Source organism: Heterocephalus glaber, unplaced genomic scaffold (assembly GCF_053883595.1).
Source record: "Heterocephalus glaber isolate CG9 unplaced genomic scaffold, H.glaber_assembly_v1.0 deba00001564, whole genome shotgun sequence".
Classification (NCBI taxonomy): Eukaryota; Metazoa; Chordata; class Mammalia; order Rodentia; family Bathyergidae; genus Heterocephalus; species Heterocephalus glaber.
This window is the reverse complement of record NW_028258351.1, coordinates 21,459,011-21,472,221: the sequence shown is the minus strand read 5'-3', so window position 1 is coordinate 21,472,221 and position 13,211 is coordinate 21,459,011. Positions and strand designations below refer to the sequence as shown.

Below are 13,211 nucleotides of genomic sequence, written 5' to 3'. Positions count from 1 at the left end.
TGGTGTTGGGAACAGTTGTTACTGTTGAACAGCTGTAATCCAAGACATCCTGGGCTATGAAAGCTTCCACGGCCATTTTAATTCTACAGAGCTTGGAGGACTAAAGATGAAGGTTTTGTCCATTTTGGTCCAAAGGTAGTTTTGCATTTATCTTTTTATGAGTGGTTGGAGCCCACTTCTAAGAATGGAGAAGTTCTTTATAAATTTCCATGGCAGGTCTGATCTCAAAGTGGAAGATGTGGATTCTTCATCTTGCCTTCCTTCCCAGGCCCATACCTCAGAGAGAAAATGCAAATAACTGCTTCCCCTGGAAGACTCCCCACTGCCTGATACCTACTTGCCTCTTCTTAGTGGCTGGTTTGGGACCACTTGACAAATGCAAGTTAAGCATTGCATTTTCTTTGTTTTTATGATGGTGAGGGAGGCCCCATAATCAGTTTCCTGCCTCTAGTGTCTGCCTCACAGTGATGTACCCAAGTGTTGTGATCAAATATGCAGAACAGAGAGCACTGATGATGTCTCCTCCCCTACTCAGCAGGGGTTTCTTCTGGCTTGTAGAAGAGTCTACATTTCCTAGCTCTCAGTGATTGCACAGCCTCCCATGATCTGCCTCCATCTTTATCTACTACTTCTCTCCCCTTAGAGACCTCTGAGCCTTTGTAAATGGACACACCTGCCTGTGGTAACCCCCATCCTCATCCCATTGGCTTTTCTCTCGTCCTTTGCTTCTGTTAACCATGTGGCCTGCAGTACTGTAGTTCTCTTACCTTGTTCCTCTCATTCTTCTTTCTTGATTTATCTCAAAAGTACCGTTTTCCCTCCAATTAAACTTGGATTATAGTAGAATTTTCCCCCGTTGATTTGTTAGGCAGATTTAGTCACATCAGATATGTGAAACCCAGAGCAGCATCTGGCCCAGAGTGAGTGTTTAATAAAAGTTCCTTGTGGTCAGTCCTACAGCAGGTGGGAGCCAAAAATGAGAGAAGGGAGAATAGAATCCCCCAACCAAGTAGCCACATTGATAGCTTTGAGAAGAAAGAAATAAGTCCCGCTGCCAGATGTGGAAGAGAGAGTACCACAAAGGTGGGATGTGAACATGGAAAGGCAAGGGCTGATGCATCTGTTGTGTTTATTACACCACAGGTTGTTTATCCATTCATCCATCAGTAAATGCTTGGGTTGATTCTACTTGTGCATCATTGTGAATAAGGCACTGGACAGCCCAGGGGTGTTTAAATAGCTCTTCAAGACATTGCTTTCAGTTCTCAGAAGTGCAATTGCTGGACCATATGATAACTCTATGTTTAATTTTTTGAGGAATCACCATATTGTTTTCTATAGTGGCAGCACCATTTCACATTCCCACCAGCAATGAACAAGAGTTGTAATTTTTCTACATCCTCACCCATATTTATTGTGTCTTTTTAAATAGTAGGCATCCTCATACTCCCAAAATTGTTATACAGATTTAATGCAATACCAATCAAAATACCACTAGCATACGTCACAGAACTAGAGAAAACAATCCTAAAATTCATTTGGAACCAGAAGAGATCTAGATAGCAAAAACAATTCTGGGCAACAAAGGCAAGGCAGGGGGCATCAAATCTCTGATTGAAATTATAGTACAGAGCCACCATGACAAAAACAGCATGGTACTTAAAAAAAACAAACACCAGACCTGAGGATCAGTGGAACAGACTAGAAGATGTGGAAACAACCCTGAACACACTCAGCCATCTTATCTTTGACAAAGGGGCCAAACACATTTATGGGAAGGAAGAAAGATAGCCTCTTTAATAAGTCATGCTGGAAAAATTGGCTTTCTACATGCTGAAGACTAAAAGTAGACCCATGTCTCTCACCATGCACTAAACTAAAATCAAAATGGATCAAAGATCTAAATATTAAAACAGAAACACCAAGCCTGCTGGAAGAGAGAATAGGTAGAACTCTGGAGGACATAGGGGTAGGCAGACTTCATGAACAAAAACCAGACCACACAGGAAATAATACAAAGAATCAACAACCAGGATCTCATCCTATTAAAAAGCTTTCAAACAGCAAAAGTAATCACCGATAGAAGAGACAACCCACAGAGTGGGAAAAATTTTTAGCCAGATGTTCCTCAGACAAAGGACTAATATCTAGAACATACCAAGAGTTGAAAAAAATCAGAGCCCCCAAATTTAAAGACCCAATACAAAAATGGGCACCTGAAATGAAGAGACACTTCTCAGATGAAGTATAAACAGCAAATAAATACATGAGAAAAGGCTCAACATCACTGGTCATTTGAGAGATGCAAATTAAGGTTGAGATTCCATCCCACTCCAGAAAGTATGACTATTATCAAGAAATCAACCAACAACAAATGCTGGTGGGGTTGTGGGGAAAAAGGAACCCTTTTCCACTATTGATAGGAGCACAGACTCATGCAACCACTGTGGAAATCAGTGTGGAGATTCCTCAAAAAACTAGGACTAGACTTACCATTTGACCAAGCTATTCCCCTCCCGGGTAGCTTCCCAAAGGAGTTGAAAGCATCATACCACAGTGATATTTGTGCATCCATGTTTATAGCAGCACAGCTTGTAATAGCTAAATCTTGGAGATAACCCAAATGCCCATCAACCAATGAATGGACAAAAAAGATGTGGTTCTCATATACAATGGAATACTACTCAGTTATAAAGAAGGATAAACTTGGGACATTTCTAGCTAAATTGATGGACCTTGAGACTATACTCTTAAGTGAAATAAATCAGATATACATATGTAAATATCGCATTGTCTCTGGTGTGTGAAACTGAAAGGGTAAATAAGGACCAAAATGTATAATAGATAATGTGAAATAAGAAGAAATGGTTCAAAAGGAAAGGAGAACTAGGGAGGGGTAAGGGGGGGAAAGAAAATAAAATGAGAAGAGAAGGAAAAAAATGGAAACAAAGCTTTTATAAATAAGGAGGGGAAGAGAGGTTGAAGGGAGGGGAGGGGATTGGGGGAAAAAAGGAATCAAGATACATCATGTACAGGTACAGATTCCCTATGATGAATGTGGTCATTATGTATATCTAAATTGTACCAATAAAATTAATAAAATTTAAAAAAATAGGCATCCTAATGGATGTGAAGGATAACTCATTGTGGTTTTAATTTGCATTTCCCTAATGGGTAATAATATTGGGCATCTTTTCATATGCTTATAGACCACTTTTGTATCTTCTGGAGAAATGCCCTTTGTTCATTTTTAAGTGGGTGGTTTGCTTATCCTTGATTGAGGGAAACTGCAGTACCTACCCTTTCAGCCATTGCGGATTTTAGCAACAATACACTAGCTTTTATTGAGCACTTGCATTATTCTTGCATTATGCTGAATGTTTACACAGATTTCCCCTTTTGCTCCTCACAACAACCTTTTAAGAAAGACACTGTGATCATCTTCATCTTATGCTTGAAGAAGTTGAAGCTTAGAGGCCTTGCCCACATTCTTGAAGCTACTGAGCAGTAAAACAAAAACAGCTTAACCTTAATCTGACTCAGATTAGAACATAGACTGGCTTCTTAACCCCAGTCGAGGAGCTGCTATTGAATCCACTTCAAAAATAACAGTTCGTCTGTATGATTGCAAAAACATGATATTTTATAGGAACCCACCGAGACTTCAGGACCTCATTCTTTCTGTAAAAGCATATTTTGTTGTATATAAAGAATCAGTTCCTAAAATCCCACAGGTTTGCATCTGAAAGCAAATATGGAAATAGGTGGAACTTTAGTGCTAAATCTGCAGCTATTCCAGAAGGCTTCTAAATGGAATGATAGACTGACCAAGGATCCGGGTTCCTGCCTACACTCATTTAGTTGGTGGATACAGGTACTGCTATTGGGCCCAGTCCTGTCTTCACTTGTAACTAACAACCTTGTGATCCCCAGGCCCTTTGCATCCAAGACACAGCATTGCCCCTCTTTTGCCCCCTGTCTGTCTAGGTTTGATGGTGGTAAGGGAAGACTGAAGGCCAGGGTCGGAGATCCACATCTTGCCCCTCTGGGGGGCCAGATTTCCATCCCTGGCTGGGTCTCACACAGTGGTTCTTTGGGGAACAGAATCCATTCTTTTTAAGTTGGCTTTTATCCGGCCCTGGGTTCACACAGCTGGGGCTGGGGCCAGGGCCAGAGCCGTGACTTAGGGTTGGAAGAAGTTGCTGGAAACATTTCCCAGCAGGGCTTGGGCAGGCCCAGGGAGTCCCGCCTAAAATGCAGTGGACAAAGCTGTTCTTGTCCACAGGCCTGGGGGTGGGAGGCATATGGTCAGTGACACAGGCTTGGCCATTGTATGCCATGGCTTCAGCCAACTTTTTTTTTTTTTAGCTGAGAAAGGGAAAAAAGAGAGAGTGAAGAAGAAAAATATGAAGTCCTCCAGAAACTTTGCATCTGGAAAGTCCAGAATGAGTTGTTGATTTCCCGACAGGCATTGGAACAGATTTGGAAGGAACTATGCAATGTAGTGGGTTCTTTGTGAAAGAACAGTGGTGAGAAAAGCCACAGGAACATCCTCCTGGGTGCCCAGAGAACAGACCAGCCTCATTTGCCACAAAGGGTGGCATGGAGAGGAAGCTGGTTGGAGCCTAGCTCTGAGGCTGGGTGCTTCACGCTGGACTTGAGTCTTTTTTCCAAGGTTGCAGCCCCCAAGGAGGATTAGCCAGTCTCTGATGGTAAGATCAATTCTGCCTGCTTGAACATGTGTGCTCAGCTCACCATCTCTGCATGTTTGCTTCTGAGATATCTTTGACATTTAGGAGAGGCTGTTCTGAAAACCCTCTGGGAATTGAGCTCTTCTTGCTAAGCCTTAAAGGTCTAGGGATGCCGTGTGTCTGAGGACATCTTTCACAGGCCTACGGCATAAGCAGGGAGAGTAGAAGACATGGGCTGTTTGTGAGCAATCAAGAGAGGATGGGAGGAAAAGAAAGATTTAGGAAGAGGTCTTTGTATGGGGAAAGGGTTACCCAGGGCACAGTTAGTTGAAGGCCTGTGATGGAGAAGCAGAGTGATGTGGGTTTGTCCTCTAGGGTAGGAATTGAAACCTTAATTCCTCCACTTAACTTTTCCAAATATGAAACATGGCTTCTACCTGCCTATCTGGCTTGTTCCCCATGGCCCCAGCCTGCCTGGGGCACTAAAATGCATTCTTGGTGGATTCACTGTAAAGCTCTACGGGGCTACTGGAAGACTCAGCTCCCTAGACCATAGTTTGGTGTCTGCCTTGCAATGCACTGTGGCCCCAAGCAGGGCTCATCTTCCTTCCAGGTTGTTGGTGGTGGCTGGTATAGTAGGAGCTCTTCTGAGACTTAGGGATAGAACAGCTTTGTTCTGCTGACCTTTTCACCTCTGGAAGCTTTCTTGGAAAGAGGGACCTTTTGTTAGCCTCAACTTTCAGTGGTGCTGTCCTAGGCTCTCCCAGCTGGGAGATGTGAGCTTGTATGTGAAAGCTGTTCTGTTTCCAGTCTCGCTGCACCTAGCTGAGCCAGTGATTATCCCTGATTTATTATCCTATAGCTTCCATAAGAGACCCTAATCAGTGCCAGGAGAAGGGATATAGTGCTTATTATCCACGGGCATTTTTTTTTGGGGGGGTACCGGGGATCGAACTTGGCACCTTGCATTTGTGAGGCAGGTGGTAGAACCACTGAGCTAAATCCCCAGCCTCCTTGGGCATTGTTGACCTCCTAGGAAAGTCCACAGCGGGGCTTCTCAAAGGTTAGCATGAGTCTGAATTGCCTGGGAACCTTTAAAATGCACATCTTGTGTTCAGGAGGTGCAGGGGGATCTGCATTTCTAGCCACCTGCCAGAAGATGCCTGTGCTGCTGGTGTGGGGCCATCCTTGGAGAATTACTACTGTGTAGAAGGCTAACAAGTCCATCAAGTTCTAAGTTAAGTCTGCCCGGGACCTAACTGGAGAGAACGGGGTGGGGTGGGGGGTGGCCGACCAGGTCTGGCTGTGGGCTGAGACAAGGTAGTTCATAGAGAATAAGAGGTGATACTAAAGCACATGGGAGGAGCTGGGAAGAGCCCGAATCAAGCTCTTGGCAATGTGGGGCATGTAGGCTGCAGAGGCCATTGGTGGGCTGTGCCCCAGTTGATGTGGACTGTGTGCTTAGGGTGTGACGCTAGTGTGAGCCTGAAGCACTAACTACTAGCAGGCAGGCCCAGAAAACTTCCACTGGAGCCTACCTGTGGTGTGAACAGGTGGATTCTAACTTCAGAGTGTAACAGGTGACTGACACAGGGACAGAAGCTCAGGACACCAGGGCAGAAATTGGCAAATAGAGCTTAGAACTTGAGTGTGGCTCTCCCAGGGGAAAGGGTGAACACAGATGCATTGTCCAGATCTCATTGTGGCGAGTGGTAGATTGCAGGTGTTTGGGGCCTGGGCAGCACTTCAGGAACTGTCCTTGCCTTTGAATCACGTGCCTAGTCTTGAATGAGACGTTTTTCCTCCTACAAATGAGATGTCCTTAGATATACTAATATCAGCATTTAAGATCATTCAGTATTAGGCTATATGTATTAAAAACAAGCCCTCAGAGACCATCTGCTCCAACTTCTGTATTTAAGAGATGAGGAAATTGAGGCCTCCCAGTGGAGACACAGCAGGTTGCTTAAGATCTCACAAGACTTAGACAGCTTCAGGCCTGGCCCTGAGGTCCCAGTTCATATCCTGTGTTCCTTGCACATTGCCGCAGCATAATGGTAGGTCCTGAGCCTCTATAGTAAGGTCCCTGGCCATTACTTCCTGTCTAGTTCGTATGCATTGGTAGTAGAAGCTCCAAAAGTGCAGCTGAATAGGGCTAGTTGGATCACACCCTTCACTGACTACCAGAAACAGCCGCCACCTCTGTTAGGCTTCCTCTCCCTCCAGGGATCCTGGTTCAGAACCAATTAGGAGAGCTAGAAGTCTTTGATCAGGATCAGTGGGAGCACAGACAGTGCTGTAGAGAAACTAGAACGACTCTTTATGGTGAGACTCACTACTTCCATTTTCTTTTGGTTCCCGGGGTCCTCTCCAGCCCTCAACGAGTGACCACAAAGCCAGGCCAGCTGGATGGCAGCCAGGGGGCAGGCAGGCAGAAACACCTACCTTTATGCCCTAATAAGCTCCAGTTCCCCAAGGAACTCTGCTTTGCCCCTGGAGCATCTGCTTAGAGCAGTCTATATCCCTTGCCCTTGAAGTTCCTTCCTGGTGAGCATCTGCTTTGCCTGCAAGCTGAGCCTGTGACTAGTGGAGCCAACTTTCAACTGCCTTCTTCACTTTTGAACAACTTCTTCTTCATTATTATTGTTATTATTATTATTATTATTGCTGTTAGTTGACACAATAATTGTACAAATGTAGTAAGCACAATACAGTATATAATGTGTAATGGTCAGATCAGGGTAAATAGCATGTCTAACACCCTAGACATTTATCATTTTTTGTGTTGGAAGTGTTTAAAATCCTCTCTACCAGCTATTTTGAACTATTCAATTGTTGTCAGCCATAGTTACCCTACTGTGCTGTTAAATGTAGGAGTCATTTCTCCTGTCCAGTGTACCTCTGTTTGTGTTTTTTTCCCCCTCCACCTTCCCCCACACCCTTCCCCAGGCTCTGGTCACCAATATTCTATTCTTTACTGCTTTGAAATTGGCCGTTTAGCTTCCACATATACTTTGAAACTTCTTGCATCTATTCTGAATGGAACAGAATGCTTGGTGAATTTGGTTATATGGTTTTCTTCAGAGGTATTATAACTTTAGAAAGTGTCAGAAACAGTGACAAAGGGAATTTTGTGTTTCGTAGCTTAATAACAAAGGAGGGGTAGGGAAGGTACACGATGTCTGTCTGTCTGTCTCTGTTTCAACACCAAGTACTGGCAAGACTCTTTGTTTCTGGACTTTTCACCTCTGCGAAGGGAAATTTGACCAGGAGTCGTTTAGATGAGTCTCACTCTAACAGAAGCTCCTCAAGAAAGTGTTGGGGGCAAACAGTCCTCAAAGTGTCCTTCAACAGTGTCTTCTAGGGCAGGATGAATAATTCAGTGCATTAGAAAAGAAGCTAGCATAGAAAATCTAGGATATATTTTTGAGATCATTAATTTTCAGCATTAAGAGAAGTACTAAATTCTAGCCCAACTCCATCTTAATACAGATTGAGACATTTTAGCACTAATTGGCCATGGCAGTGACCTGTGGCAAAGGGAGGAGAATCCCCAAGTGGTTGACCCCCTCACACCGACCTGAGGTCATGGCCACAGCCTCATATCCTGGTCTGGGTGTCTATGTCCAAATTTTTGTTAAATCTCTTCAGTTTACTGGTTTCTCTGGTAGCATTTCCTTCCTACCAATTCCAAGTGAAATTGGCTGAGAAAATGGAAGGATATCTAGATGAAAAGCTTTATCACCTCTTCTTCCTTAGAACCAAAAGAGTTTTAGGGGGAAACATAGGGAAGGTTTAACACAAAAAAAAAAAAAGAAAGAAAGAAATGTCTCATGAACATTTGTGTTCCTCACTGGAAAGTCTCTGTCATCTCTTTTGTTTTTGTGACTGTTGGTTTTGCGAGCTGAGCTGGACACCTAAATGCCTTGACACATGGTGTGGTTTTAGGCTCCATTACAAAAGATGTCCCATGGGTCTTAGACCCACGGACTGGAGGGCTGCAACCTGTTCATTTTACGGATGAGGAGACAGGCCTAGAGGGGCCACAGGAAGTGCACACACTGCTCTTTGCTGTCTGGGAACACCGCTTCTCTTTATGTTTGGGCTTTCTGCTAATACTTTTGTTGTTCCTAATTGGAGACGGGCTACCAGAACAGCCCACCATATTTTTATACTGCCAGGGAAGGGGTTGAAGGGAAAGAACTGATATTACTCAGCAGCCCGTCAGAAAGTAAGTAGGGAGTTTTAATAAAATGTTAACACATTCACAATAGGGCTGTAATTTGTATATCTTGCAACCAGGTGGCTCTGAACCTCCAGTGGTACATGTATCATTGTCCCATTGGGTGTCATGGGACAGTCATGCATGTACCACCAGTGGCTCAAGCCAGTGGGAATGTGTTCATTGGAAGCTGGTGCTATGGTTTACATATGGTTTGAGTTTCTCCCCTAAAGGTTCATGTGCTGGAACCTTGGTTCCGTGTGGACTTGTTGAGGTGGCAGAACCTTTAAGAGGTAGGAGCTAATGGAATGTTGTTAGGTCATGAGGGCACAGCCTTCGGAAGGAGTTAGCGTTGGTCTCACTGAGTTCATTCGCAGGAAAGAGGGTTGTTACACAGCGGGCCACCTCACATGCGCAGCCCCTTCTGCACACTGTCAGGCCCTTTCTGTTTCTCTGCTGTGTTGCGACACCAGTGGCCATACTCATTGATCTCCAAAACAGTTAGCTAAATGAATCTCCTTTCTTTAAGTACCCAGCCTCAGGTATTTTGTTACACCACTACAAAGTGGACTAGAACAGCTGGTGAGCAGAATTACTCAGGTTTTCTGGCTGCAGAAGCTGGGATAGGCTGCCAGGAGCAAACTTCTTGCCTCTTTTAATTGCATTGACGCATCAGAACCAGACAGACCATATCGGTGGGACAAAACAGACAGGCTTTCTCTGGAGTTCCCCAACCCAGGCTTCAAGATGGGAAAATAGTCCCTGTTTGTCATCCTACTTCTAGATAGTTTTCAGGAGTACTTTTTAGAGCTGCTCACTCCCTCCTCAAGTCCTGTGGTCCTGACACACATCTGCTCCAATCCTCTATAAACAGAGGCGAAAGGAGTGACTGATATTCCCTGGCACAGTAATGCTTGTTGATCAGTGCTGAGATTCTCCCAAAAAGAGAGACCATCTCTCAGGTCTCTATTATATTATATACTGTCACTGCCATCAGCAAAAAGGACCAGCCATCTCAGATACTAGAAGTGTACTGACATACAGAGTTTTTCCTCATCTCTTGCATTCCCCATTAATTGACCTAGAAGCAGTATTAATTGGCTCTTTCATCTTATATCTGCAGGTGTAGAAAGATAAAGATCTCTTCCTCTAAGGTTGGTTAAGTGGGACTCCTGTCTAAGGGAATGTGTGCATAGAGACATTTCTTTCCTACCCTCTGCTCCTTGACCTCTAGACCTTCAGAGGCTGTGAAATGGCTTCTGAATCCTTGCAATTCACAGGATTTTTTTGCAGATTTTTCACCCATCCTTGTCCTCCTGGAGACCTCATGTTTTCTAATTTAGCAGATTTCCCTGTGAGGGCTGATTTCCTGTCTCCTTGATGCATGGGCTCCATTGTAACTGTGGTCATCAAAATTCCTGGTTAACCAGATCACTCCATTCCTTAGAGGGTCAGAAAATAGACTATTGTTCTGTGTCTTCTCCCTGTCTAGTCCTAAGAAATATACCCAGTGAGTGGATTGGCCCTCAGGAGGTGCGAGGGGCTTGCAGAGGGATATTCAGAGTGGTGGGAACCCTTGCTGAACATAGCAGAGCTAGGTAGGTCTGGGATGTCCAAAATGTTTCAGCCTCCAAGCCTGTGGCTGGCAGGTATGCAGCCCTGGGAGAAAACTCTACTTCTGGGGGAAGGCACCAGTGATAGTCCCTCCTGCTGCGTGCTGCATAAAGGTCAGTGACAGGTGGGGGTTGGGGAAAAGTGGCTGATGCATTTGGGAAGAGCATGGTGGATGCTCCATGGGGACTGGACTTGGGAACCTGGCTAGGGAGTCCTAATTAGCCCCTCTGGGCAGGTGCAGCTATCACCCAGGGAGGCTTCAGTGGAGGGGATCAGACTTGAGCCAGTAGGAGTTCAAGTCAGTGAGTGAGAGATGGCATATTGCTAACCTGTCCATTGTGACCCCATCCACCTACTTCAGACAGTATGTCTTTAGACACTTGGATTATATCAGGCTTGGAAGAGTCTCAGGAACATTTGCATTTAGGGAATTAAGGCCTGGTTTGGGAAGTACCTTTTGTGAATTCAAAGAGGCAGCCATGCTGACAAGGTGATGTCTCATAAGAAGAATTGGAGGATATACATGGAGGGTTCTGACAAAACCTCTGATGAGTTGAACACAGTTACTGAAAACTTTTGTAACTTAAAAAAAAAATAGATGGAAGAAAGGTGACCCTCATTGTGCTCTCTGGCTTCTTGTTGGTAGGAGTGGGAGGTGAGCCTTATGCATTTGACCCTTTTCCACACAGGGGTCCAAGCAGAACTGGTCAAGGGAGTGGATTTGCTCAGACACAGGCCAGGAGACAGCCACCCAGTCTTCATTGAGGACTTCTCTGAGCTTTGGCCCTCAGAACCCGGTGAGAGGTTACAGAGCCAGGCTGGAGGGAAAAATGAGGTCTTTGGAAAGAAAGCTCCTGACTTCCTGCCAAGGGTGTTTGTCCCAGCCTATCCACCTCAGTGGATTGCAGGACTTGGATTACCTGTGAAAGCTGATTGTGCATGAAACTAATAAAAGGTGGTAGAGATCAGTCTCACAGCACCAGGGTATTTGGTCTCCATGACTCTTCTTTTGTGTTGTGTTTTCTTTGGCTGAGAAATTTCAGTCTCCAAGGAAGAGACAAGAGCAGACATTAAATGCCAGTGGACAGATATCTGATAGCTTCAACGGAGAGACATGAGGACACAGAGGACATTTCTTTATTGGGATATCTTAGTCTACTTTGTATTGCTTTAGCAAAATACCCAAGACCTGGGTACTGTTTGAAGAAAAGACATTTATTTAGCTCATAGTTCTGGAGGTCCAAGAATATGGCACTATCAGGCTTCTGATGAGGGCTTCAGGCTGCATCATGATGGATGGCATCACATGGTGAGAGGGAGGGTGTCACATAGTGAAAGAGGCAATGAAAGAGTGAGTTGAGAAAGCCGAATTCACTTTATAACTAATCCAGTTCCAAGGGACCTAATCCACTCCCAGGAGATGGGCATTAATCCCTCCCAAGGTGGTACTTTCAGTGACCTGATGATCTCCTATTAGTCCCCACCTCTTAAAGCTTCTACCACCTCTTAACATCATCATGTTGACACCAAGCTTCCAGCACACGAACCTTTGAGGGACAAACCGTGTCTAAACCATTTAAACCAGCGATAGGAAAGAAGAGAAGCAATATCCTACTCCTGTCCTACTCAGTGTCCTCACTTTTTTCTCTTTACCTCCTGATCTTTTCAAATATTATGAAGAATTTGTGCATTAGGTTTGGTCCATTCTATATAGTTAATAGCAACTTTTACACATAATTATATTTCTTGATTTATAATTATTTAAACATTTATTGTAAGTCGCTTTCATTGTTCAGTCTTGGTTCTTTTGATCATGATTTCTGCATTTTTTACCTTTATTTGTGTTGTTCTTTGAGATAGTTGGAGTATGTCTTTTCAGCTGACACTTTGTGTATATATGGTCTATATCTGCGGCATCAACTAACTGCTGATTGGGAATGTTTGAAAAAGAAATTGTGCCTGTATTGAATATGTACTGATATTTTTTCTAGCCATGTATCCTTAAACAATGTAGTATAGTAATTTTCATAGCATTTACATTGTCTTTGGTATTAAATGTAATATAGAGATGATTTAACATATAGAAAAGGATATGTGGAAGTTTTATGTCAGTACTACACCATTTTATATAAGGGACTCGAGCATCTGGGGGTTTCAGTATCCTTGGGAGTCTTGGAGCCAATACCCTATGTATACAAGGACAACTGTACTTTTATTTATTTACTTATTTACTTATTTATTTATTTATTTTGGTACCGGGGATTGAACTCAGGTCCTTGCACTTGCACAGCAGGCGACGAAACCACTGAGCTAAATCCCTGGCCCCAACTGTACTTTTACTAAGAACATAAGTACTGTTTTCTAAGTGCTTGTCTGTGGGAGAATGTATTTCTGTCACCTTCCTTTGTAAGAAAAGCTTGGCTACATGTAAAGGACTGTCTCCATCATATACCTGAGGTGGTTGCTAAGAAGTCTAAGACCAGCTTTATTTTTATTACTGTATTTATTGATATAATCATCCCACTTAAATGATTATAGAATTTTATCTTTATCTTTGCTATGTGAATTTATTGTTAGGGTATATCTTCTTGCTGGTCTTTTAAAAGCCATTTTGCCTTTACCAGTGTAGGACCTACCCCACTGGGGAGCTTGGAAAAGTTTTTCCCTATTAACCTTTGTTTGTA

General features: G+C 43.7%; 1 protein-coding gene across 11 annotated transcripts in view; it reads left to right on the top strand.

The window, feature by feature from the left end:
- Gas7 (growth arrest specific 7) overlaps nt 1–13,211 on the top strand; it is a 228,466-nt gene that overhangs the window by 122,023 nt on the left and 93,232 nt on the right. For 2 of the 11 annotated variants that reach the window (XM_021238522.2, XM_004857528.4), the window contains exon 1: nt 4,413–4,712. The exons of the other annotated variants lie outside the window; for them this stretch is intronic. Coding sequence is in view for 1 of the 2 variants with exons in the window: in XM_004857528.4 (XP_004857585.1) it covers nt 4,710–4,712 (3 nt within the window). In the remaining variant the exon portion in view is untranslated. Of the gene's footprint in view, nt 1–4,412; nt 4,713–13,211 lie in introns of those variants that run through there. 11 annotated transcript variants of the gene reach the window in all.